Raw genomic sequence first — 26,716 nt, 5'->3', positions numbered from 1 at the left:
TATAGCACGGATACACAATAAATTCCTACTGCATAGCACAAAACTAATTTCAGTATCCCATGATAAACCATGTGGAAAAGAATATGAAAAAATATATATGTGTGTGTATAACTGAATCACTTTTCTATATAGCAGAAATTAACACAACATTGCAAATCAATCACACCTCAATAAATAATTTTAATCTAAAATGCTTCTTAAATTCCAGCAAATGAATAAAATCAACCAAAACCAAGCTTCACCCAAGAGCCAACAAGATCCAGTACAAGATACACCATGCTAATTCTCCAGCAAAACAGGAACACAACACTGAACATTAAAAGGTTGGTTGCCCAAAGCGATGCTAAACCCATAGACAGCCCAAAACTCACTACTGGAAACTTTATTGCACTCCAGAGAGAAGAGATCCAGTTTCACTCACCAGAACACAGACATAAGCTCCCCCAACCAGGAAACCTTGACAAGCCATTAGTCCAACCCCAGCCACAGGGAGCAGACTCCACAATTAAGAGGAACCATGAACTTCCAGTCTGCAGAAAAGGCACCCCTAACACAGCAATTTAAACAAAATAAAAAGGCAGAGACATAATCAGCAGGTGAAGGAACATGATAAAAACCCACCAAACCAAACTAAAGAGGAGGAGATAGGGAGTTGACCTGAAAAAGAATTCAGGATAATGATAGTAAGATGATCCAAAAAATCTTGAAAACAAAATGGAGTTACAGATAAATAGACTTGAGACAGGACTGAGAAGATGCAAGAAATGTTTAACAAAGGACCTAGAAGAAATAAAGAAGAATCAATCAATCATGAATAATGCAATAACTGAGATCAAAAGCACTCTGGAGGGAATCAACAGTAGAATAACTGAGGCAGAAGAGAGGATAAGTGAGGTGGAAGATAGAATGGTGGAAATAAATGAAGTAGAGAGGAAAAGAGGAAAAAAAGAATTAAAATAAATGAGTACAACCTTAGAGACCTCTGGAACAATATTAAATGTCCCAACATTTGAATCATAGGTGTCCCAGAAGAAGACAAAAAGAAAGGGCATGAATAAATACTTAAGGAGATAATAGTTGAAAACTTCCCTAATATGGGGAAAGAAATAGCCACCCAAGTCCAAGAAACTGAGAGAGTCCCAAACAGGATAAACCCAAAGCAAAACACCCCAAGACATATATTAATCAAACTAACAAAGAGCAAATATTAAAAGCAGCAAGGGAAAAGCAACAAATAACACACAAGGGGATCCCCATAAGGATAGCACCTGATCTTTCAATAGAAAATCTTCAGGCCAGAATGGAATGGCCGGACATACTTAAAGTGATGAAAGAGAAAAACCTTCAACCAAGATTACTCTACCCAGCAAGGATCTCATTCAGATATGAAGGAGAAATCAAAAGCTTTACACAAGCAAAAGCTGAGAGAATTCAGTACCACCAAACCAGCTCTTTAACAAATGCTAAAGGATCTTTTCTAGACAGGAAACACAGTAACAGTTTATAAAAACAACCAAAAACAACAAAGTAAATGGTAATGGGATCATACTTATCAATAAGTACTTTAAATGTAAATGGGTTAAATGCTCCAACCAAAAGACAAAGACTGACCGAATGGATACAAAAACAAGACCCCTATATATGCTGTCTACAAGAGACCCACCTCAAACCTAGTGACACATACAGATTGATAGTGAAGGGCTGGGAAAATATATTAGATGCAAATGGGTACCAAAAGAAAGCAGGAATAACAATACTCATAGCAGATAAAATAGACTTTGAAATAAAGACCATGATAAGAGACAAAGAAGGACACTACATAATGATCAAAGGATCAATGCAAGAAGAAGATATAACATTATAAATATTTATGCACCCAACATAGGAGCACCTCAATGCATAAGGCAAATGCTAACAACTATGAAAGGAGAAATTAACAGTAACATGATGATAGTGGGGGACTTTAATATCCCACACATACTAATGGCTAGATCAAACAAACAGAAAATTAGTAAGGAAACACAAGTTCTAAATGATACAATGGACCAGTTAGACCTAATTGATACCTATAGGGCATTTCACCCAAAAACAATATCATTCACCTTTTTTTTTCAAGTGCACACGGAACATTCTCCAGGGTTGATCACATTCTGAGCCATAAATCTAGCCTTGGTAAATTCAAAAAAGTTGAGATCATTTCAAGCATCTTTTCCAATCACAATGCAGTAAGATTAGATGTCAACTACAGGGGGAAAAAACTATTAAAAATACAAAAATATGGAGGCTAAACAACACACTTCTGAATAACCAAAAGATCGTGGAAGAAATCAAAAATGAAATAAAAATATGCATAGAAACAAATGAAAATGAAAACACAACAACCCAAAACCTATGGGATTCAGTAAAAGCAGTCCTAAGAGGGAGATTCATAGCATTACAGGCTGACCTCAAGAAACAAGAAAAACATCAAATAAACAACCTAACTTTACATCTACAGTAACTAGAAAAAGAAGAACCCCAAAGTTAGTAGAAGGAAAGAAATCATAAAAATCAGAGCTGAAATAAATTAAAAAAAAAAAGGAGACTGTAGCAAAAATCAAGAAAACTAAAAGCTGGTTCTTTGAGAAGATAAATAAAATAAACAAACCATTAGCCAGACTCATCAAGAAAAAAAAAGAGAGAAGAATCAAATCAATAAAATTAGAAATGAGAATGGAGAAATCACAACAGACAACACAGAAATACAAAAGATCATAAGAGACTACTATGAGTAAGTATATGCCAAAAAAAATGGACAGTTTGGAAGAAATGGACAAATTCTTAGAAAAGTATAACCTTCCAAAACTGAATCAGGAAGAAATAGAAAATCTTAACAGAGACCCATCGCAAGCACAGAAATCGAAGCTGCAATCAAAAATCTTCCAACAAACAAAAGCCCAGGAAGATGTCCTCAGGGGTGAATTCTACCAGAAACTTAGGGAAGAGCTAACACCTATCCACCAGGGCTTTCCAGGTGGCTCAGACAGTAGAGTCTGCCTGTAGTATGGGAGACTGAGGTTCAACCCCTGGTTTGGGAAGATCCCCTGGAGAAGGAAATGGCAAGCCACTCCAGTATCCTTCCCTGGAAAATTCCAGTCACAAAGAGTTGGACAAGACTGAGTGACTTCACTTCACTTAACTTCAACACCTACCCTACTCAAACTCTTCCAGAAAATTGCAGAGGAAGGTAAACTCCCAAACTCATTTGATGAGGCCACCATCAACCTAATAACAAAACCAGACTAAGATGCCACAAAAAAGAAACCTACAGGCCAATATCACTGATGAAGAACATAGATGCAAAAATCCTCAACAAAATTCTAGCAAACAGAATCCAACAATGTATTAAAAACAGCACACAACATGACCGAGTGGGTTTTATCCAAGGGATGCAAGGATTCTTCAATATTTGCAAATCAATCAATGTGATACACCATATTAAAAAATTGAAAGATAAAAACCATGTTATTATCTCAATCAGATCAGATCAGATCAGTCGCTCAGTCGTGTCCGACTCTTTGTGACCCCATGAATCGCAGCACGCCAGGCCTCCCTGTCCATCACCAACTCCCGGAGTTCACTCAGACTCACGTCCATCGAGTCAGTGATGCCATCCAGCCATCTCATCCTCTGTCATCCCCTTCTTCTCTTGCCCCCAATCCCTCCCAGCATCAGTCTTTTCCAATGAGTCAACTCTTTGCATGAGGTGGCCAAAGTACTGGAGTTTCAGCTTCAGCATCATTCCTTCCAAAGAAATCCCAGGGCTGATCTCCTTCAGAATAGGACTGGTTGGATCTCCTTGCAGTCCAAGGGACTCTCAAGAGTCTTCTCCAACACCACAGTTCAAAAGCATCAATTCTTTGGCGCTCAGCCTTCTTCACAGTCCAACTCACATCCATACATGACCAGAGGAAAAACCATAGCCTTGACTAGACGGACCTTTGTTGGCAAAGTAATGTCTCTGCTTTTGAATATGCTTTCTAGGTTGGTCATAACTTCCCTTCCAAGGAGTAAGTGTCTTTTAATTTCATGGCTGCAGTCATCATCTGCAGTCATTTTGGAGCCCAGAAAAATAAAGTCAGCCACTGTTTCCACTGTTTGCCCATCTATTTCCCATGAAGTGATGGGACCAGATGCCATGATCTTCATTTTCTGAATGTTGACTTTTAAGCCAACTTTTTCACTCTCCACTTTCACTTTCATCAAGAGGCTTTTTCGTTCCTCTTCACTTTCTGCCATAAGGGTGGTGTCATCTGCATATCGGAGGTTATTGATATTTCTCCCGGCAATCTTGATTCCAGCTTGTGTTTCTTCCAGTCCAGCATTTCTCATGATGTACTCTGCATATAAGTTAAATAAACAGGGTGACAATATACAGCCTTGACGAACTCCTTTTCCTGTTTGGAAGCAGTCTGTTGTTCCATGTCCAGTTCTAACTGTTGCTTCCTGACCTGCATACAGATTTCTCAAGAGGCAGATCAGGTGGTCTGGTATTCCCATCTCTTTCAGAATTGTCCACAGTTTATTGTGATCCACACAGTCAAAGGCTTTGGCATAGTCAATAAAGAAGAAATAGATGTTTTTCTGGAACTCTCTTGCTTTTTCCATGATCCAGCGGATGTTGGCAATTTGATCTCTGGTTCCTCTGCCTTTTCTAAAATCAGCTTGAACATCTGGAAGTTCGCGGTTCACATATTGCTGAAGCCTGGCTTGGAGAATTTTGAGCATTACTTTACTAGCGTGTGAGATGAGTGCAATTGTGCGGTAGTTTGAGCATTCTTTGGCATTGCCTTTCTTTGGGATTGGAATGAAAACTCACCTTTTCCAGTCCCGTGGCTACTGCTGAGTTTTCCAAATTTGCTGGCATATTGAGTGCAGCACTTTCACAGCATCATCTTTCAGGATCTGAAATAGCTCAACTGGAATTCCATCACCTCCACTAGCTTTGTTCGTAGTAATGCTTTATAAGGTCCACTTGACTTCACATTCCAGGATGTCTGGCTCTAGGTCAGTGATCACACCATCGTGATTATCTTGGTCATGAAAATCTTTTTTCTACAGTTTTTCTATGTATTCTTGCCACCTCTTCTTAATATCTTCTGCTTCTGTTAGGTCCATACCATTTCTGTCCTTTATTGAGCCCATTTTTGCATGAAATGTTCCCTTGGTATCTCTAATTTTCTTGAAGAGATCTCTAGTCTTTCCCAATCTGTTGTTTTCCTCTATTTCTTTGCATTGATCACTGAGGAAGGCTTTCTTATCTCTTCTTGCTATTCTTTGGAACTCTGCATTCAGATGCTTATATCTTTCCTTTTCTCCTTTGCTTTTTGCTTCTCTTCTTTTCACAGCTATTTGTAAGGCCTCCCCAGACAGCCATTTTGCTTTTTTTTGCATTTCTTTTCCATGGGGATGGTCTTGATCCCTGTCTCCTGTACAATGTCACGAACCTCATTCCATAGTTCATCAGACACATCTATCATATCTGGGCCCTTAAATCTATTTCTCACTTCCACTGTATAATCATAAGGGATTTGATTTAGGTCTTGCTGATGTATTTAGTTTGTTAATTAACCAGTGAGTCATCTCTAGTTCTACAATATGTTGGTCATGGTTCCAAGGCTGTTGCTACCACTGCTGCTGTTTCATTTTTAAAAAGATACAGTATTTATATATGCAGTCAATTCATATAAATATGGTAACAATAACAATACCATCTATGGACATGATGCCATTGGTGCACTGGTTACTCAGAAAACCTGCATGGAATTGCTTGCTTTTTCTGTGGGTTATCATTCTTGTGATAAGCTAACACCACTATGCTGACTTTATTCACAGTTTACAAGCTGTTCAAAGACTATCAAAACAGTAGTTTCCAGGGAACCTGGAGTCAAGCTTAATTGCAAAAATAATCAGTATAGCAGAAATGTATTCTTGATGTGAATTCATCTGTAGAGGCCAAATCACTTCATGAAATCATTAAACTATATAAACAGTAATACCTAACATACGCAGTGTTTCAAGGCATACTTAGCTGGCTTTCTCTAGTCTAACCCACCGTGTTCTCTCTATATACCTTTCTACCCTCAGTTTGGAAGCTGGTGAAAGTAATCCCGTAAAATTTTGCCATGACCTGGAGAACTCATTGGCCACAGGACACAAAATTATCCTTAGCTTTTCCTTTTTTCTCCTTAGCCATCAATAAGTCATGCCCAATCTTTCCACATAGTATCTCTTGCACTTGTCCTTTTTCTCCATTCTCGTTCACATCTATGGGCTTATGGACTCATTAGATTACTACAATAACTATCTAACTGGTTTCCATATGTCCATCTCTCTCAGACTCAAAGGCATCTGGCAGCAATATAAAGGATTACATTCATAAAAATAATATTTAGTCAAGTAATCTCTCCATTCAAAAACCTTGACTGGTTTCCTCCTGTTCTTGAGTAAAGTCAAAATACTATTATCCTGGTATTCAAGGCTTTCCAATATCTAGGTCTAAAATAGTCTTTCTAGATTTAGCATCCACTACTCCCTTGAACAAAACTGGTCCTTTCACCAGTACCCTGAACTTTTACAAAATCTTTCTACACCTTTGCGCGTGATGGTTCTCCTGCCTAGAATAGCTTCTCATCTTTGAAAGCCTATTCAAGGCTTCCCTTTCTCCATGAAGTCATCCCTGAACATTCACACTCACAGCAGCTTCTCATCCCTTGAATATGATATGAGTTATGGACAGTGTCATTCATTTGGCAGTCCTCATAGACAACTTATTTTGTCTTATACTGTTAATTCTTGTATTATTTAATTTCATGTCTATCTTGCCACCTCAACTAGACTGCAACTTCCTTGAGGGCAGGTCATTTGTCACACTTTTTAAAATGACCCACAGGGCACAGTATATACTGGGGGATAGGATAGGGACTGGTCATTGACAAAAGAGCACTCAAATTTCCCTAAGATGCCTCATTCTCAGAAGGCAGCACTCTCTCTGGGTGACAGTTTTTTTTACATATATGTGCCACATATAATTGGAGAGGCGATGGCACCCCACTCCAGTACTCTTGCCTGGAAAATCCCATGGACGGAGGAGCCTGTTAGGCTGCAGTCCATGGGGTCATGAAGAGTCGGACACGACTGAGCGACTTCACTTTCACTTTCCGCTTTCATACATTAAGAAGGAAATGGCAACCCATTCCAGTGTTCTTGCCTGGAGAATCCCAGGGACCGGGGAGTCTGGTGGGCTGCCGTCTATGGGGTCACACAGAGTTGGACACGACTGAAGTGACTTAGCAGCAGCCACATATAATAGTTTTAAAGGTGAAACTAACTCATCACGTGACTCCAAGATATTAAGGAATTACCGACTGCCTCTGGAATTTCTGAATCCCTTATTAAAATACAAAATTAATCTTTTATAAGTAATTTCATGCTCCCTTGAAAGCTTAAAAATGACATATAAAGAAATATGCCCAAGCCAGGTGCATAATAATCTCTAAGATTTACTTAATCACCGAGTATTTAAAAAGCCAAAGCTCCACGCAATCCACTTATATTTCAGTGTCTGTTTTTCCCTTTTTTGTCTATCAGTTCAGTTCAGTTCAGTTAAGGCGCTCAGTCGTGTTCAACTCTTTGCAACCCCATAGGCTAAACTACATAAGAAAAATAAATCTAGGACTTAGTGTTTACATGAAAGGCAGCCAAAATTTTATGGGTAGTTCAAGATAAAAATGTCCTTCACATCTTGGTTTCTCCTGAATTATTTAGTTAATCTGAGGTTTTTTCATGGTTAGAGATGTAATCCTTAGCCAGCAGCTGCTAAATATGTGGTGGTTATGTATACTGACCCAAGAAATGCTGTGATCATCAAGTTCTATCAAAATCCTTATTAACCTTGTAAACTGAAGAAAATCATCATTACAAAATCCCTACCCTCAGATTCTGCTGCTAAAATTTTGAAGTAACTGCAAATCTCAGAGATGTTTGTTTAGCTTTATGGACAGCCTCAGCTGATGAAGCTTAGGCAACCAAGGCTGCTTGCTATGCAAACACAGGCCACAAAGGAATCCCTCACCTCATATGTTAGACCACTGACTGGAATACCTAGCATCATTGGATCAAAACCTGAAGGACTAGTGAGCCTGATATTTCTATATATATCCTTTCTTTGTGGAATTTTCCTTGTTTACATAATGCTTTTGTTTCCTTTAGCTCAGTCTAGGCCATTGGTAGGCAAGGTTTCAAATTATCTCTTCAGTTGGAAGTATCCATGTTTTGTGAAAATTTTATCAATTTTTTCTCCAAGGATTAGTATGATAATGAATTTAGCTTCCTGTCAAGTTCAAAGTATTATCTCCTTCACTTCTAGTTACGAAGAAGGTTTACCTTTTATTGTGTTCCATTATACAATTTTACACAGTACCATTAATATTTTAAGTAACAATTAAGCAAATCAAATTAAAGTTTTTGAGCTCTACTTCTCAGTATATAGATTTACCTAAAAAAGTACAAACTAAGCACAGTGGTGCAATTTTCCAGGCACTTTCAAGTTGCTTAAATATTTACAAATATGTAAGCACCCTGTATGAAAGCATGAAGGTTTTGGTGTCAGGAGGAAACACTCTGTGTATAACAAATCTTTAAATTTTTAACATTTGCACAGCTTTGAATATTCCTGAGAAAGTTCAGTCTTGTTGTCACTTGACATCTGCATGTCCTCATATTTCAGCAGTGTATCTTGGGGAACCATAACTTCGGTCACTCGATGTACCACTAATCGCACAAAATACATGTAATGTGTTGCTCATCCAGGGAGAATGCATTGGGTCTATTGGATTATCTAAACTGAAAGAAATGGCATGTTTATCATGAAGCAAAATAGCCATGGCCAAAAAAGGTATGTGTATATGAAATCACAGGCATATTCCAATTTATCACTGACACTTAGCTATTTAAAACAATATAAAGCAGAAAGAGCAAAGAAAAACATTACTGACTCAAATCTTCAAAGCTGTATTACAAAGGCAGCATATCAAAAAAGCAGAAAAGATCTGGTTACTCATTAAGAAAAATGAAAGGTTGTAAAATGCAAAATTCAACAGAAATTGAGAGGTAACACAGTCTTTAAATTTTTTTTACCAGATGGTCATAACAAGAGCCTAAACAATGAACTTCTTGATATGAGTTTATAGATCATCTTCTAAGAGTGGTTCTCAAGTTCACTGGGGGGCTTTTCAAACACCCTGATACCCATGCCCTTTCCCAGGAGACTTGGGAAATAATTTTAAGAGAAAATAAGTCAAAATTTTAAATGTATACCATAATTATGTAAACTAATTGATGCAAAACATTTTTCTTGGAAATGAAGAACTTCATAAATATATACATATAATCATATTAGTATATATGTTTTAAAAATTATCCATTTTGTGTGATCAAAATCAAGTGATATCTCATGCATGGATTAGATGGAAGAACAGCATACACATCACATCCAACCTCTTTACTGCACAGTCCCAACTTAGGCTTCAAGCTTTCAATACTAGGTTCTCAGGTTAGCTTTGAAACTTCAGTATTAATCCTGCAAATTGGCTTCTGGTGGCAGAAATGGGTCATATCATTTGTGCTGCTGCAAATCATGTCTTATATAAAATACGTAAAATAGAAAAATTTCCTCTTATAAGAGAAAGAACTTCATATTTTGGCATAGTGTAACAGAAAACACTGAAAAGGGCCAAGGAATAGCCAGACCATATCTTTTTGTCAAGTCATCATTTATGGAGCTAAACAGATAACTCACATTTCAGTACACAGCTATATTTTATCTTCTTTTGTATTATATTTTCCTTTGGGAAATAATATATCTCAAAGTGTCTGACTGAAAAAAAAAAGCTCTCTTTTATATGGAAATATTGGAAATACTGATTTACAAAAATTCACTAAAAAGTCAACATTTGCCCAAACCAAGGTACACCTAAATAGGATACATCATGACAATACAGATTTCATAAATATAAACCAATAGAAAGTAAGACTTTTCTTGGTTACCTATCAATATAGAATATAGAAGAATTTAAACTATAGGAGAATATATAATATCAAGGGTCTAAAATTTGGTCTCTAGAACTAAATATAATAGCCATGGTTTATAGAAATTAAATGAGAAAGACAGGTGGAAAATATGACAGCAGATTCATAAAACCCAAATTTCAGGGTGTTAAAGAGACAAGGGACTTCCCTGGAGGTCCAGAGGATGGGACTCCACGCTCCCAGTGCAGGGGGCCTGGGTTCAGTCTCTGCTCGGGGAGCTGGAGCCCACATGCCGCAGCTAAGACATGGTGCAGGCAAATAAATTAAAAAAAAAAAAGAGAGAGAGACAGAGACAAGAGGCCCCAAATGGAGGCACTTGTGCTAAACCCACATCACCTGAGAATTAATATCAACCTAACTGCAGTTTCAGTCTTTTCCAGGCAGGTAATCTGAACTAGTCGAAAAAGTACATGCATTACTTTCAAGTTTGAAATTTCCTGGTCAGGACTAGTGAGGTACTTCACTGGACAGACCCCTGCTGTGCCCCAGAGGAAGGTGACCTTGCTTGAAACAATCAGGTCTCTTTTAGAATAACTTCCTTGACCTGACTCCTTCTACCTGTAAAAGGCTTCCATTTTCTACAGCTCTTCAGAGTTCCTTTCTATCTGCCAGATGGGATGCTGCCAGATTCATGAATCACTGAATAAAGCCAAAATCTTTAAAACTGACTCGGCTGACTCTGAATAAAAAGCAGAGACATTACTTTGCCGACAAAGGTCCATCTAGTCAAAGCTATGGTTTTTCCAGTAGTCATGTACAGATGTGAGAGTTGGACCATAAAGAAGGCTGAATGCTGAAGAATGAATTCTTTCAAACTGTGGTGTTGGAGAAGACTCTTGAGAGTCCCCTGGACTGCAAGCAGATCAAACCAGTTAATCATAAAGGAAATCACTCCTGAATATTCATTGGAAAGACTGATTCTGAAGCTGAAGTTCCAATACTTTGGCCACTTGATGTGAAGAGCTGAGTAATGGGAAAATACTGATGCTGGGAAAGAGTGAAGGCAGGAGGAGAAAGGGACAACAGAGGATGAGATGATTGGATGTAATCACCAAATCAATGGATGTGAGTTTGAGCAAACTCCGGAAGGTGTTGAAGGACAGGGAAGCCTGGTGTGTTGCAGTCCATGGGGTTGCAAAGAGTCAGACATGACTGAGTAACTGAACAACAACATCAGTTCAATTTTGTTTTTTAGCAAAGAAAAAAGAACTGTATAGAATGACTGCTCTAAATATCTTGATCATCATAATAGCAGTAAATTGAATAATTTGCTTTCAATTTGAATAATTTAGAGTTCAAAGATAGGTCATACAGTTGCATGCAAATTCTATAACTGTAATATACCAGTGAAGTTGCTCAGTCATGTCTGGCTCTTTGCAATCCCATGGACTGTAGCCTACCAGGCTCCTCTATGCATGGAATTTTCCAGGCAAGAGTATTGGAGTGCATTGCCATTTCCTTCTCCAGGGGATCTTTCTGACCCTGGGATTGAACCCAGGTCTCCCACACTGCAGGCAGATGCTTTACCATCTGAGCCACCAGGGAAGCCCCTATAACTGTAATATATATTGGCTTAAAATGCTATAATTGTTTTATATTTTTGTAAAGGAGGAGTTTTGCTGTTTTTTCCTATGGACAATGGAGAACAGAACCCCGTAAACTGGACAGTTTCTAGGAACAAATTATGTAGTCTATTTGATTAAAGTATTCCCCAGATGGCTCAGATGGTAAAGAATTCACCTACAATGCAGGAGACCTGAGTTTGATCCCTGGCTTTAGAAAATCCCCTGGAGAAGGAAATGGCAACCCACTCCAGTATTCTTGCCTGGAGAATTCCACAGACAAAAGAGCCTGAGCTACAGTCCATGGGGTCACAAAGAGTTGGACATGACTGAGTGACTAACACTTCAACATACCCCAGAACAGTGAGGGTGAAGAGAGGCATATCCCCACTGTACTCCGGGGCTGAACCTGAGATACAGACAATAAAGGAAGTGGAATGATTCCCTGCCTGCCTAGTCCTGATCACCAGACTGCTTTGGGAAACTGAGCAGCAAAGGTATGCCTTGGGACGGTTTACACTCACTCCTAAGTGGGCTAACAGAAGTCAAGATGACAAAAAGAGGAAACAGATCACTGAGTCCAGACTTCTCAGGCCGGCGAGATTCCCTGCCATGAGAATAGGAGAGCAGGAGACTGGGATGACTCATCTCATTGAAAGATGGGATAATGAAAGTCTGGCTGCCTGGCTTGTCCATACTGATAAGATGACCATGGTTAGGAAATTGGACTCCTGGTCATGCAGTGCAACTTTGGACTAATTATAACAATTTTTCCAAAGTCCTTTCTGAGAGAAAGCATACAAGATACCATAAGAGAGAATGCTAGCTCTTCTAGCTAGAGGAGAGACAGTCAACTAGCTCCTATAGCAGAGATAGTCAACTAGCTCCTGTTTTCTTTGAAATCTCTCTTCTGCCCCTCCCCACCATTACACTGCAGTCCTTTGGCACTAACCATGGTCAGTCTGTTTGTAAGGACATCCTCCATGTGATGGTCTCACCCAGGGGAGTGTCTTCAGGCAAGCAGTGAAATGCTCATACCAGGACAGAGGAGGTTCTCCTTTCTGGAACCAGCAATAAGAATGTGTTCTCTAAAGGGCTGTAGTTATCCTTGTTTCTTTTAAGGGGTCTTAATTTCATAAAAAATTGAGAGTCTGAAGATTTTCTGAAGTAAATATTGATCTTATTGGCTGTTTTCCTTCTTAAGGAAAGCAAAGAGACATTATGTAAGCTCGATAGGGCTCAGGCACTGAGGACCAGACCATCAGGCCATGACTTTTACATCTGTGGTGAAGATGTTAAAATAGCCGAGTGACAATCCATGTATAGAGTAGTTGTAAACACAGATTTCAGGAGCCTAATATAGGAATGACATTTACCAGGATAATTCAGGAGTACTCTGGTTTTAAGGTAAGTAGATCTATAAAAGTCTTAACTACTTAATTATGACATAATTTGGCTGTCAGTGGTGAGCAGATCTTTGCTTCTATATGTTTCAGATTGTGTTTTACTAAGTTAGCTATAATTGACATTAACAGTCAAATATTAAAATGCTAGGTATTATAAAAAGAAAGTTTTGCAGGCTTTATGGGTATTAAGACAATTCCTGAATTTTGGAACTCACTCAGGATCTCACCTAAACGATAGTACAATTGTCCCTCGGTATCCTCAGAGGATTAGTTCCAGGACCACTGTCCCCCTTCTCCCATGGCTATTAAACTGAGGATGCTCAAGTGCCTTATATAAAATCACACAGTATTTGCATATAACTCATGCATATCCTTCCCTGTACTTTAAAATCATCTCCAGATTATTTATAATAGTTAATACAATGTAAATGCTATGTAAATAGCTGCCTGCTGCTGCTAAGTCACTTCAGTTGTGTCCGACTCTGTGTGACCCCATAGACGGAAGCCCACCAGGCTCCCCTGTCCCTGGGATTCTCCAGGCAAGAACACTGGAGTGGGTTGCCATTTCCTTCTCCAATGCATGAAAGTGGAAAGTGAAAGTGAAGTCGCTCAGTTGTGTCCGACTCTTAGTGACTCCATGGACTGCAGCCTACCAGGCTCCTCTGTCCATGGGATTTTCTAGGCAAGAGTGCTGGAGTGGGGTGCTATTGCCTTCTCTGAAATAGCTGTCTACATACAGGAAATTCAAGTTTTGCTTTCTTGGAACTTTCTGGAAATTTTTCTTCAAATATTTTTGATCTGTAGTTGGTTGAATCCAAGGATGTGGAAGCTGTGAATATGGAAGGCCAACTATATCCAGTTTCCTACATCTAAGACAGGGGTATTCATTTAGGGGTCTGGCTATTGAGCCAATCATTGCACTTCTCTAGGATCCTTCTTGAGAGACCTTAGCCATGCTCACAGTAGCTTAATTCACACTTGCACAACTATTCACTTCTAATGGCACTGTGGCACAAAGAACAAAATAGTTTAACATCTGACACAACTGCTAAAGCAATTGTCAGTGATTGCTTCAAATCTGATTTGCATTATATCATTTATATGGGTAAAGAATATAAGAACAAATTTTAAAATAAGAGACTAAGTAATTTCAAGGTAATACTATTTCAAACTAATAGGTTTGCTAAGTAACACTTTAGGGACCCAGATCATGTTTTCGTTTTCAATCACCCTAATACTTGCCTGTTCATGAATAATGTCAGACAATTCTTTCACCATGTCTCTGAAATTTGACTTGAGCCCTTCATAGTATTCAGTCTCATCCTCTTTAATCAGCTGCTCATTTAGTTCCAGTGCAATGCTGCATGCTTGGATGAACTTCCTGTAGATGAAGATCAAAGATAAAGTTTTTGTTACTTATTACTCAAAAGCCTCTCTGACAATTGAATATTTACTTTAACCATGGCTTTCCTAAAAGGAAGATTAGAACCCCATATTTTCTCACTGTGTTTTTGCTAATGCCATCTCCTAAGTCTGAAATATCTTTCCTTTTCTATCTTTGTCTTCTGGTTTCTTATCTCCTTCCAAACCTGGCTTGAAATATATACCCTCTGGGAAGCCTGCCTGCTCAGTCACTTGATATGATGTCAGCTATGCTTGCACTTACATTAATTAACATCTATAGATAATGTCAGTTATTGAAAAATAATTTATTTGGGGCTATGTACCCAGTACAGTGCTGGGTGCTTATAGGCATGAAGTATCTGCCCTGGGCTGGTAAGATGGCGACAGAGAGGTTATGACTTATCATAAAAACCTTTTTTATAGTTATTTCATATGTTTATGTTTCATGTCCATAATTAGAATGCAAATCTTAGGGGACAAAGTAGCTCACTGACCATTTGTGCTGTATCCCTGTCATAGCAAAGAGCAGAATCTTTTTGTACATGCCAGGCATTAATAAACATTGAATGAATGAGTACTAAGTAAGTAAGTAAGTGTTAGTCTCTCAGTCATGCCTGACTCTTTGCGACCCTGTGGACTACAGCCCACCAGGCTCCTCTGTCCATGAGATTTTGCAGGCAAGGATACTGGAGTGGGTTGCCATTTCCTTCTCCAGGGGATCTTCCCAACCCAGGGATCGAACCCGGGTCTCCTGCACTGCAGGCAGATTCTTTTTTTTTTTTTTTTTTTTAAACTTTACATAATTGTATTAGTTTTGCCAAATATCAAAATGAATCCGCCACAGGTATACATGTGTTCCCCAGCCTGAACCCAGGCAGATTCTTTACCCACTGAGCTACAAGGGAATGAGTAGTGGTTACTCTGTAACCTGAAACAGCTGATAATACAGAGATAGCAAAAGTAAATGAAATAAGTCAGGAGCAAATGAATGGAAATTATCTTTCTACTCAGTCTGTTAAATTATCTGTCTCTCTTATTCTGAATCTAAGTGCTTTTATATAAGAAACAGATTTTTTCTACTGCGCAACCATTCAGACATGCATTGGCTTAGAGGGATGCTCAGTCCAGAAAAGATTATCGTATGCCCTAGAATAGCAGAATCCAAGTGGAACTAAGGATACAGGATAGAAGCAAACCTATCCAACCCTTCCTAGCCTAAATGGTCTGGAAAAGCTGTGACATGAGCTCAGTCAGGCAGAGGAGGAAATCACATAATGAATGTGGGCTTGTGTTTGTGTCACAATATCCACAGCAATGAAGTCGTTGTCGTATTTAACGCCTTGGGTCACTAGGACACTGTTACAGTTCTGCAGCAAGAAAGAGATCACACATTTCCTGACTACCTAAAATACCATTAGAAGGTAACTTAAACGTTATAAAAGGGAACAGACAATTTTTTTAGAAGGACATTATTTGGTGAATATTTTGATTTCACTTAAGAAGACAATGGAGTAAAAAAAACTAGAGGTCTGATCTGAAAACTACAAAGCACTTACCTAAACATGTCTTTCAACTCATTTACTTTTTTGGCTGGATACTTGCTAGCTTGACTGTCATTTAAGAAAGCCCTTGCGTATGCTAATGGACCTGCATTTACCTAAATTACAAAAGGAGAAAAATGAGAGTTGTTAGGATGTAATCAAAAAGTAATTTTTTCATTTCTCTTTTTAAAAAGAATACAATATACAAAAATCCATACCTGAGAAACATATTTACTATTCTTACTATAAATTTATTTGAAAGGGATTAAAGCAAATCATCTGCCAAAATTATACTCTAACAAGTTACTTAACAATTTCTGCTATCTAAATATAGGGCTTGGCTATAGTCAGAGGGATTTATGTTAAAGCTCTCTGACATAACAAAAAATTTACAGAAACTGAACATAATGTCTTTATTTTTTTTTCAAATATGACTTTATTTTTTAACTTTACAACATTGTATTGGTTTTGCCATATATCAAAATGAATCTGCCACAGGTATACATGTGTTCCCCATCCTGAACCCTCCTCCCTCCCTCCTCCCTCCCTGTACCATCCCTCTGGGTCGTCCCAGTGCACCAGCCCCAAGCATTCAGTATCGTGCATCAAACCTGGACTGGCGACTTGTTTAATATGATATTATACATGTTATAATGCCATTCTCCCAAATCATCCCACGCTCTCCCTCTCCCACAGAGTCCAAAAACTGTTCTATATATCAGTGTCTCTTTTGCTGTCTCGTATACAGGGTTATTGCTACCATCTTTCTAAATTCCATATATATGTGTTAGTATACTGTATTGGTGTTTTTCTTTCTGGCTTACTTCACTCTGTATAATAGGCTCCAGTTTCATCCACCTCATTAGAACTGATTGAAATGTATTCTTTTTAATGGCTGAGTAATACTCCATTGTGTATATGTACCATTGCTTTCTTATCCATTCATCTGCTGATGGACGTCTAGGTTGCTTCCATGTCCTGGCTATTATAAACAGTGCTGCGATGAACATTGGGGTACATGTGTCTCTTTCCCTTCTGGTTTCCTCAGTGTGTATGCCCAGCAGTGGGATTGCTGGATCATAAGACAGTTCTATTTCCAATTTTTTAAGGAATCTCCACACTGTTCTCCATAGTGGCTGTACTAGTTTGCATTCCCACCAACAGTGTAAGAGGGTTCCCTTTTCTCCACACCCTCTCCAGCATTTATTGCTTGTAGACTTTTGGATCGCAGCCATTCTGACTGGCATGAAATGGTACCTCATAGTGGTTTTGATTTGCATTTCTCTGATAATGAGTGATGTTGAGCATCTTTTCATGTGTTTGTTAGCCATCTGTATGTCTTCTTTGGAGAAATGTCTATTTAGTTCTTTGGCTCATTTTTTGATTGGGTCATTTATGTTTCTGGAATTGAGCTGTAGGAGTTGCTTGTATATTTTTGAGATTAGTTGTTTGTCAGTTGCTTCATTTGCTATTATTTTCTCCCATTCTGAAGGCTGTCTTTTCACCTTGCTTATAGTTTCCTTTGTTGTGCAGAAGCTTTTAAGTTTAATTAGGTCCCATTTGTTTATTTTTGTTTTTATTTCCAATATTCTGGGAGGTGAGTCATAGAGGATCCTGTTGTGATATATTAATAACAAATGTAGAGGTTTTTGCACCCAGTAAGAGTATAAGACAATTACAATTAGTGCTTGTTCTGTGCCCTTATGAAAGCAAGAGGAACAACAAGAAACATTTAATACATGGTTAGCAACCAACATACCCGTACTGACACACAGCCCTGCAATTTAAGTTGGAGCTGAATCATGTCCACGTCAGAAGAGGAGCAAAGCTTTTGCAGCTCTGCAGTTTTATCTTTTATTTCATCAGTGGCAACATCAATTGTCTTTAAATGAATCTGCTGTTCATAGTTTATAGTGATCCTCTTCTTCACATATGGAAATGTGTTTGAAGCTATTAAAGATTAAGATTGACAGATGAGTTTTTAAGATAGCAAATCAAATAGTCAAATTAAAAAAAAATCTATTGTGCTTAATTCTCTCTATATTTTCTCTGGAAAATCCCTTAGAGACCAAATAGGTGCCTTATTACTTCAGGACTGAAGGAGAAATTCTCTGTGAGATGATTCAGACTAATCATGAATTACATATGGGAAAGGAATGGTTTATAACATAGCCATGTTTGTGTAAATGAGTGAACAGCAGGACAATAAATAATTAAAATTTCAATTACATTTTCCTGCTGACCAGCTGCTGCTTGTATGTTTCAACAAAGATCATTTCAAACAAAGAAGTTATGCTAAGTCCTACTTACTAGTCAAGATTGTACGGCGTTTGCACTGTTCCTCTATACAGCCTTGCTTTTTGCCTGACAATGTATAAGGAGCCTCAAATACAAACATGTTGATATTATGGTTTCTTTCAAATTCAGTTTTTCTTTCTGTGAGTTCTTTATCATCAAAGTAGGGCTTCATGTAAGTGACTTGGATATGAGAATATTTGGGATCAAGCTCTTTGACATTTACCTGGAAAGTAAGAAAGTTTTGTGTTTTATTAAACAGGAGGGAAAATGGGGTACAGGTAAACTACTAATACCTCTGAGATCAACTGTGGAACAGTCATTGAATACACTGTGAGATAAATACACACTTGGAAGAGGTCTTTGCTCTTTCTTCAAGGATTGTCTCCTTCTGATTATTAAGAAATTATAGAAGCCTATTTGGAGATTATAGAAATGCAGACAGAAAAAACTGCAATGCTACCACTCAGCAATGACCATCATTTACATTCTCATATATTTCCTTGTAATCTTTTTTCTATGCATATATATTTATTTACAAACCAGAGATCATGCTAAGCATTGCTTTATCACTTGCCTTTTTTAAATTTTTATTTACTTTTATTTGCTTTTATGTAACATTCAATTTCTTTTTTTATTTTTATTTTTTTAAATATAAATTTATTTATTTAAATTGGAGGCTAAGTACTTTACAATACTGTACTAGTTTTGCCATACATTGACTTGACTCCAGCACGGTTGTACATGTGTTCCCCATATATTAAAATGGCTAACTGTACATTTGAATTCCACCTCAAAAAATACCTATTAGAGAGAAGATTCTCAGAAGATGGCAGAGCACCAGACATCTATCTTCTTATAGAGACAATAGTTACACCATCATTACCTATCTGATGGAACAATTTTGGAACTCTGGAGGCTATTGAAGACTTGAAACTTCCAGGGGAAGACTTGGACAGAAAATTACCTTAAATTTGATTTTGTTCAATTTTAACTCTGGGCACAATGGCAGCAACCCATACCTCATCCCTCAAGTACTACGGCAGATAGCTGTGTGCATATTCCTAGAACAGCTTGTAGGAGCCAGGATGAACAAAGACCCTGTCTTCCAAATATTGTGAATCTGTGCTATGACTGCTGATTGCTGCTTCTGATCATGGGCGACAGTCAAAGAGGCTGTGGCCATTTTCATACCACCTCTTCCCTTTGTTGCAATGCCCTCCTCCTCTGCCTAAAGTGACTTTCAGGGGATTTAACAGACCAGGACCTTTCCTCTCCTCTCCTCTTCATTTTCCTCTCCATCCCCTCTTAGGAGCCGGACATCCAATACTAGACTGTTCAAAGGTAACTGCATAAATGAGGGTGACTAGAAAGTCACTGTGCATGCTCAAGGGAAGGCACAGGCTCAGAAAAGACTTGAGAAGATCCCAAATTTATACCTCAGGTGGATTCTTGGAACAGACACAGCTTCCAACAATTGAAAACAAAAACAAAACCCAAGAAACTCTGGGACAGGGAAGAATCTGATTTCCAGAGAGATCACAATATTCAAATCAAATGTCCAGTTTTCAACAACAACAACAACAACAACAACAACAAATTGCAAGGCTTACAAAGAAATAGGAAAATATTTTCTTTTTCTTTCAAAAAAAAAAAACAATAGAAACTATCACTGAAAAATAAAAGTGATAGCAGATCTCTAAGAAAAAGACATTAAAACAACAGTATTCATGATCAAAGAACTGAAGGAAGTTCTGGAAAAAGTCAAGAAAACTATGTATCAACAAATGTCAATATCAATAAATAGCTAGAAAAATCTAAAAGGAAACCAAATACTTTTTTTTTAAGAGGTGAAAAATACAATAACTGAAATGAAAAGTCACCAGAGGGATTCAAAGGTAAATTGCAGCAGGTGTAAGAAATAGCCTACTTGAAGATAAGATCAATGATCGATCAGAGGAACACAAAGGAAAAAAAAATGAAGAGGGACAGAGGCTACGGAACTTGCGGAACATTTTCCAGCACATGAACTTACACACTATGGGAGTCCTTGAAGCAGAAAAGTGAGAGAAAGGGGCAGGGAGACTATCTGAAGAAATAATGGGTGAACACTCAAATCTGATGAAAGACACAAAGCTCAACAAACTCCAAGCAGGGTAACTCTAAGAGACCCACGGTGAGACACATTAAAATCAAATGTCAAAAGCCAAAGCCAAAGAGAGAATTTTGAAACAATCAAGAGACAAATGGCATGTCACATACAAGGGATCCTGAATAAGATGGTCAGATTTCCCATCAGAAACTTAGGGGGCCAGAAGGCAGTGGGCTGCTATATTCAAAGTGCTAAAAAAAAAATCTATTAATCAAGAATCCTATATCTGACAAAGCTAGTAGAGGTGATGGAATTCCAGGTGAGCTATTTCAAATCCTGAAAGATGATGCTGTGAAAGTGCTGCACTCAATATGCCAGCAAATTTGGAAAACTCAGCAGTGGCCACAGGACTGGAAAAGGTCAGTTTTCATTCCAATCTCAAAGAAAGGCAATGCCGAAGAATGCTCAAACTACCGCACAGTTGTACTCATCTCACATGCTCAAAGTTGTACTCATCTCACATGCTCAAAGTAATGCTCAAAATTCTCCAAGCCAGGCTTCAGCAATACAGGAACCATGAACTTCCAGATGCTCAAGCTGGTTTTAGAGAAGGCAGAGGAACCAGACATCAAATTGGCAACATCTGCTGGATCATGGAAAAAGCAAGAGAGTTCCAGAAAAACATCTCTTTCTGCTTTATTGACTATGCCAAAGCCTTTGACTGTGTGGACCACAATAAACTGTGGAAAATTCTGAAAGAGATGGGAATACCAGACCACCTGACCTACCTCCTGAGAAATCTGTATGCAGGTGAGGAAGCAACAGTTAGAACTGGACATGGAACAACAGACTGGTTCCAAATAGGAAAAGGAGTATGTCAAGGCTGTATATTGTCACCCTACTTATTTAACTTATATGCAGAGTACATCATGAGAAACGCTGGGCTGGAAGAAGCACAAGCTGGAATCAAGATTGGTGGGAGAAATATCAATAATCTCAGGTATGCAGATAATACCACCCTTATGGCAGAAAGTGAAGAAGAGGTAAAGAGCCTCTTGATGAAAGTGAAAGAGGAGAGTGAAAAAGTTGGCTTAAAATTCAACATTCAGAAAACTAAGATCATGGCATCTGGTCCCATTACTTCATGGGAAATAGATGGGGAAACAGTGGAAACAGTGTCAGACTTTATTTTTCTGGGCTCCAAAATCACTGCAGATGGTGATTGCAGCCATGGAATTAAAAGACCCTTACTCCTTAGAAGGAAAGTTATGACAACCTAGACAACATATTAAAAAGCAGACATTGCTTTGCCAACAAAGGTCCATCTAGTCAAGGCTATGGTTTTTCCTGTGGTCATGTATGGATGTGACAGTTGGACTATCAAGAAAGCTGAGGGCTGAAGAATTGATGCTTTTGAACTGTGGTGTTGGAGAAGACTCTTGAGAGTCCCTTGGACTGCAAGGGGATCCAACCAGTCCATCCTGAAGGAGATCAGTCCTGGGTGTTCATTGGAAGGACTGACGTTGAAGCTGAAACTCCAGTACTTTGGCCACCTGATGCAAAGAGCTGACTCATTGGAAAAGACCCTGATGCTGGGAAAGACTGAGGGCAGGAGGAGAAGGGGACGACAGAGGATGAGATGGTTGGATGGCATAACTAACTCGATGGACATGGGTTTGGGTGAACTCCGGGACTTGGTGATGGACAGGGAGGCCTGGCGTGCTGCAGTTCATGGTGTCACAAAAGAGTCGGACATGACTGAGAGACTGAACTGAACTGAACTGATATCTGGCAAAACTGTCCTTAAAAGTGAGGAAAAATTAAGACATTCCCAGATAAAGAAAGCTGAAGGAGTTTGTCACCACTAGACCTGCCCCATATGAAATGCCACAGGGAGTCCTGCTGGTCACAGTGAAAGAACATCAGACAGTAATTCAAACCTGTATAAAGGTCTCAGTAAAGATAAATACATGGGTAATTATAAAATCTAGTATGAACATAACAATAGTAACACAATTCATTTTTATTTCTCCATGATGTAAAAGATTAATACATTATGAAATTGCTAGCATAGGGGACTTTCCTGGTGGTCCAGTGGTTAAGAATCCTTCATCGAGTACAGGGGAAAATACACTGCATTAACAGAAGTAAGGGGAAAAAAAACACACGATCATCTCAATCAATACAGAAAACACATTTGACAAAATGCAACACCCTTTCATAATGAAAACACTCAACAAATTAGGAATAGAAAGATATGACCACAATCCTATCAAGGGCCACTGTGAAAAACCCACAGCAAACACCATATTCAATGCTATGACAAGAGATAGAAACTTTCTTAGTAGCTTTTAAAACTTTTCCAAAAAGCCTATGTTAAAAACTTCTTAATTTTCTTTCCCATTAAATATCCAGATTTCTCCAGAGTAACCTCAGGAAATAGTTGAAGCTAATTATCTAAATAAGACAAAACACAGAAGAGAAATAAAAAAGAGGTCAAGACTGATTATAACGTTATAAAAATGAACTAAGTATATGGTAAAACATTCAAACAGTACACTTGAAAAGTAAAAAATGGTTTTTTTCTCCATAAGACTCTAGACTCTCTCCTTTGAGATACCGTAGTTAACACTTTTGTATCATTCCATCTATGGTCGATTCATATTGATGTATGGCAAAAATGATCACAATATTGTAAAGTAATTATCCTCCAATTAAAATAAATAAATTTTAAAAAGCAACTTGTATAATTCCAGAAGTTTCCTAAGCATACACAAGTGAGTGTATGTAAAAAATATCAGTTTTCACAAATGTAATCATCCTGCCCATAATGTCTGTACATCACCTTTCTCTCTCAAGAATATATTTTGTCAAGAATATATTCATGCCAATGTATGGCAAAACCACTGCAATATTGTAAAGAAATTAGCCTCCAATTAAAATAAATAAATTTATATAAAATAATATATTTTTATTTATTTACATCCAAACTTATAAATATTTTAAGTAGTTTAGTTAGATCCTTTGCAGTACCACGTCCTTAACCGTATGGACATTAGATTGCTTCGAGGTTTGTGCTATATAAACTTAAGAGCAATGAACATCTTAAACATATACCTTTATGTGTGTACATCTACAAGATAAAATCTTAAACGTGACATTATTGGGTCCAGGAAACATACATTTAAAATACTGGAAAATATTGCCCACTGTTCTTTAAACTGTTTGTGCCCTTAGGTAGATTTTATTCTTTGGCAAGTCAAAGAGTGTTTAAAATTTTTAATTCCACACATTAAGAAACAAGAAGGATTTTAAAAGTAGCAACTGCTTCTTTTATCTGTTGCCTATGAAGAGTGACTAAAATATTGTGTTTACAAAGAGGGTCAGGAGTCCTGATGCCTGATGGTGCTTTGTGATTAGTGCCTGTTGGCCAGGTTTTCAGAGGCAGCATAAAGTAGAAAACTGCATGTTTTTCTGCAAGCCTGGCTTTCTAATAACTTTCCATTTATAGTATCAGTAGTGTGGCAAGAAGCCTAAAACTTGCTGGCTACAAAAGAGAAATTTTCTGTGGTCTTAAGAAGACTGAAACTGATAAGACGCAGAGAGGTTTTGCCAAATATTAATGAATTTTGGACCTGCAAGCATACCTATTTTTAAACGTCTAAGGCATATGTTCAAGATAAAATCATCTCCATAAGGTATAAATAAATTTACAAAGTGAAGAGATCATTTTCACGGTAGAAAATGAAGTGTCTTTACCATCGCCAAGGGCCTTTCACTCTGGCAATGCTGCCTGTTAGCTATCAAGTGTTTTGCAGAGCACCATGCACATCACAGTCACTCGGTACGTATTTCTGGGGCCTGCAGATCTTGCACTGTGTTAAAGGGCTTTCCTCCCTTAAAAATCAGCTCTCATCCTGAACATGCCCATGGTGACTAAGGACAATCAGTCATTCCCATTGTGCTCTTCTGCAATTCTGTCTATAAGGAACTATGCATTTCTAAGAAACAGCCTCTCTTGCTGGAACCTTTCTCATCCTTGCCTTGGCAGGGTCTAGGGATGTATCATCTTTAGATCAAGGCATCTCTCCTAATCCTACATCACTGCAAATATAACTACTGAACTAAGGCTATCTTAAGAGTGAAATGTGTGTCATAAGATGATTTTTTTTAAAATCTCCCTTATTTATTTATTTTTATTTTTGGCCACACTTGATCTTCTTTGCTGCGGCTTGTGGACTCTCTCAGGTTGCAATGAGCAGTGAGCACTCTCTAGTTGTGGTGTGTGGGGTTCAGAGCGCCAGTGCAGTAGCTGGGGTGCACAGGTTTAGTTTCCCTGCAGCATGTGGAATCCTCCTGGACCAGGGATCGCACCTGTGTCTCCTGCATTGGCAGGCAGACTTTTACCCACTGGACCACTAGGGATGTCCCACCTCAGATGATTTTATTCATACAGTATGAAATTGACAATCATGAGGCACAACAACTTTAACAACAATGGCTAACTTCTATTGAGCATGCTAGTTTCTATGTTATTATCAAATGTCTTCTTATATATCAGGAACTCTAATCACTTTACATACATTGAATAATTTAATCCCTACAACTATCAAGGATGTATATTGTCACCCTGCTTATTTGACTTATATGCAGAGTACATCATGCAAAATGTCAGACTGGATGAAGCACAAGCTGGAATGAAGATTGCCAGGAGAAATATCAATAACCTCAGATATGCAGATGACACCACCCTATGACAGACAGTGAAGAGGAACTAAAGAACTCTTGAAGAAAGTGAAAGAGAGTGAAAAAGTTGGCTTAAAACTCAATATTCACAAAATGAAGAGCACGGCATCCCGTCCCACTACTTCATGGCAAATTGAAGGGAAAACAATGGAAACAGTGACAGGCTTTATTTTCTTGGGCTCCAAAATCACTGCAGATGGTGACTGCAGCCATGAAATTAAAAGATGCTTGCTCACTGGAAGAAAAGCTATGACCAACCTAGACAGCATAGGAAAAAGCAGAGACAGTACTTTGCTGACAAAGGTCCATCTAGTCAAAGTTATGGTTTTTCCAGTAGTCATGTATGGATGTGAGAGTTGGACTATCAAGAAAGCTGATGCTTTTGAACTGTGCTGCTGGACAAGATTCTTGAGAGTCCCTTGGACTGCAAGGAGATCCAACCAGTCCATCCTAAAGGAAATCAACCCTGAATATTCATTGGAAGGACTGATGCTGAAGCTGAAACTCCAATACTTTGGCCACCTGATGAGAAGAACTGACTCATTGGAAAAGGCCCTGAGGCTGGGAAAGATTGAAGGCAGGAGGAGAAGGGGATGACAAAGGATGAGATGGTTGAATGGCATCATCGACTCAATGGACATGAGTTTCAGCAAGCTTCGGGAATTGGTGAGGAACAGGGAAGCCTGGCATGGTGCAGTCCATGGGGTCGCAAAGAGTAGGACACGACTGAACTGAACTGAATTCATGCAACAACTCTATGAGGAAGGCACTATTATTAAGTTCATTTTACTAACAAGAAAAATGAGGCCCAGAGAGGTTAATATTCCCCATGGTCACACAGCTAGTAAGTGGCAGAGAATGGAGATCTGAATCCTTCTCTCCAATTCCAAAGCCCCTATCCTTTCTTTCAGGATCTGGAAAGACTCTATTTCCCATGCCTCTCCTCCACCAGTTAAAAAAGGAAAAAATCAGAAGCAATGTGCCACAGCTGGAACTAATAAATAATGATTTCAAAATGCAGGGCATGTTACCTTGTCTGAATCCTGAATTATTTTGACATTCTCTGTACCAAATTTTTCACCATAAAGTTTAACAAGTCTCAGGGAAATCTCTGAGAGGCCGGTGAGCTTTGGCTCTTTATAGATGTACTCCTTTCCATCCTCTTCTTCAAAAAAAGACTATTATAAAGTTAAACATACAATACTTTATAAGCATTATGAGCAAATGCAGCATTTAGAGAACATCTACTAAGTAATCAGAAATAATGTAGTTGAAATAGATTTTAAATAATAGTTCTAAAAGCCACATGTATATATTGTAGCTGAAATAAATGAGAACTTTCAAACTCACAGTCATATGAGCATATCATTGGCCTGAAGGTTTTTACACTCAATTTTTCATCACTTGCATACTTACCTGATTTTTCTTTGAAAACTTTCAGTACTGCATATTAAATAAACATTTAAGAAGCCTGACTGAAAATGAAACTGAAGGAAACGGTCAAATCTTATATGCTGTCCTCTGATCTAGTGGATTTAGATC

General features: G+C 38.3%; 1 protein-coding gene across 1 annotated transcript in view; it reads right to left on the bottom strand.

Moving 5' to 3' along the window:
* Nucleotides 1–8,407: 8,407 nt before the first annotated feature.
* The window catches only part of LOC129640273 (dedicator of cytokinesis protein 11-like), a 198,933-nt gene continuing 180,624 nt past the window's right edge, over nt 8,408–26,716 (bottom strand). Inside the window, exons 6-10 of the mRNA XM_055565487.1 lie at nt 18,352–18,562; nt 17,801–17,991; nt 16,057–16,157; nt 14,339–14,477; nt 8,408–8,883 (exon numbers count right to left, since the gene is read on the bottom strand). Of these exons, the coding sequence (XP_055421462.1) occupies nt 8,875–8,883; nt 14,339–14,477; nt 16,057–16,157; nt 17,801–17,991; nt 18,352–18,562 (651 nt within the window). The 3' untranslated portion in view covers nt 8,408–8,874. The remainder of the gene's footprint in view (nt 8,884–14,338; nt 14,478–16,056; nt 16,158–17,800; nt 17,992–18,351; nt 18,563–26,716) is intronic.

This window comes from Bubalus kerabau, chromosome X (assembly GCF_029407905.1).
Source record: "Bubalus kerabau isolate K-KA32 ecotype Philippines breed swamp buffalo chromosome X, PCC_UOA_SB_1v2, whole genome shotgun sequence".
NCBI classification, from domain to species: Eukaryota; Metazoa; Chordata; class Mammalia; order Artiodactyla; family Bovidae; genus Bubalus; species Bubalus kerabau.
The sequence above is the reverse complement of the archived record's forward strand: the minus strand, read 5'-3'. Positions and strand labels throughout refer to the sequence as shown.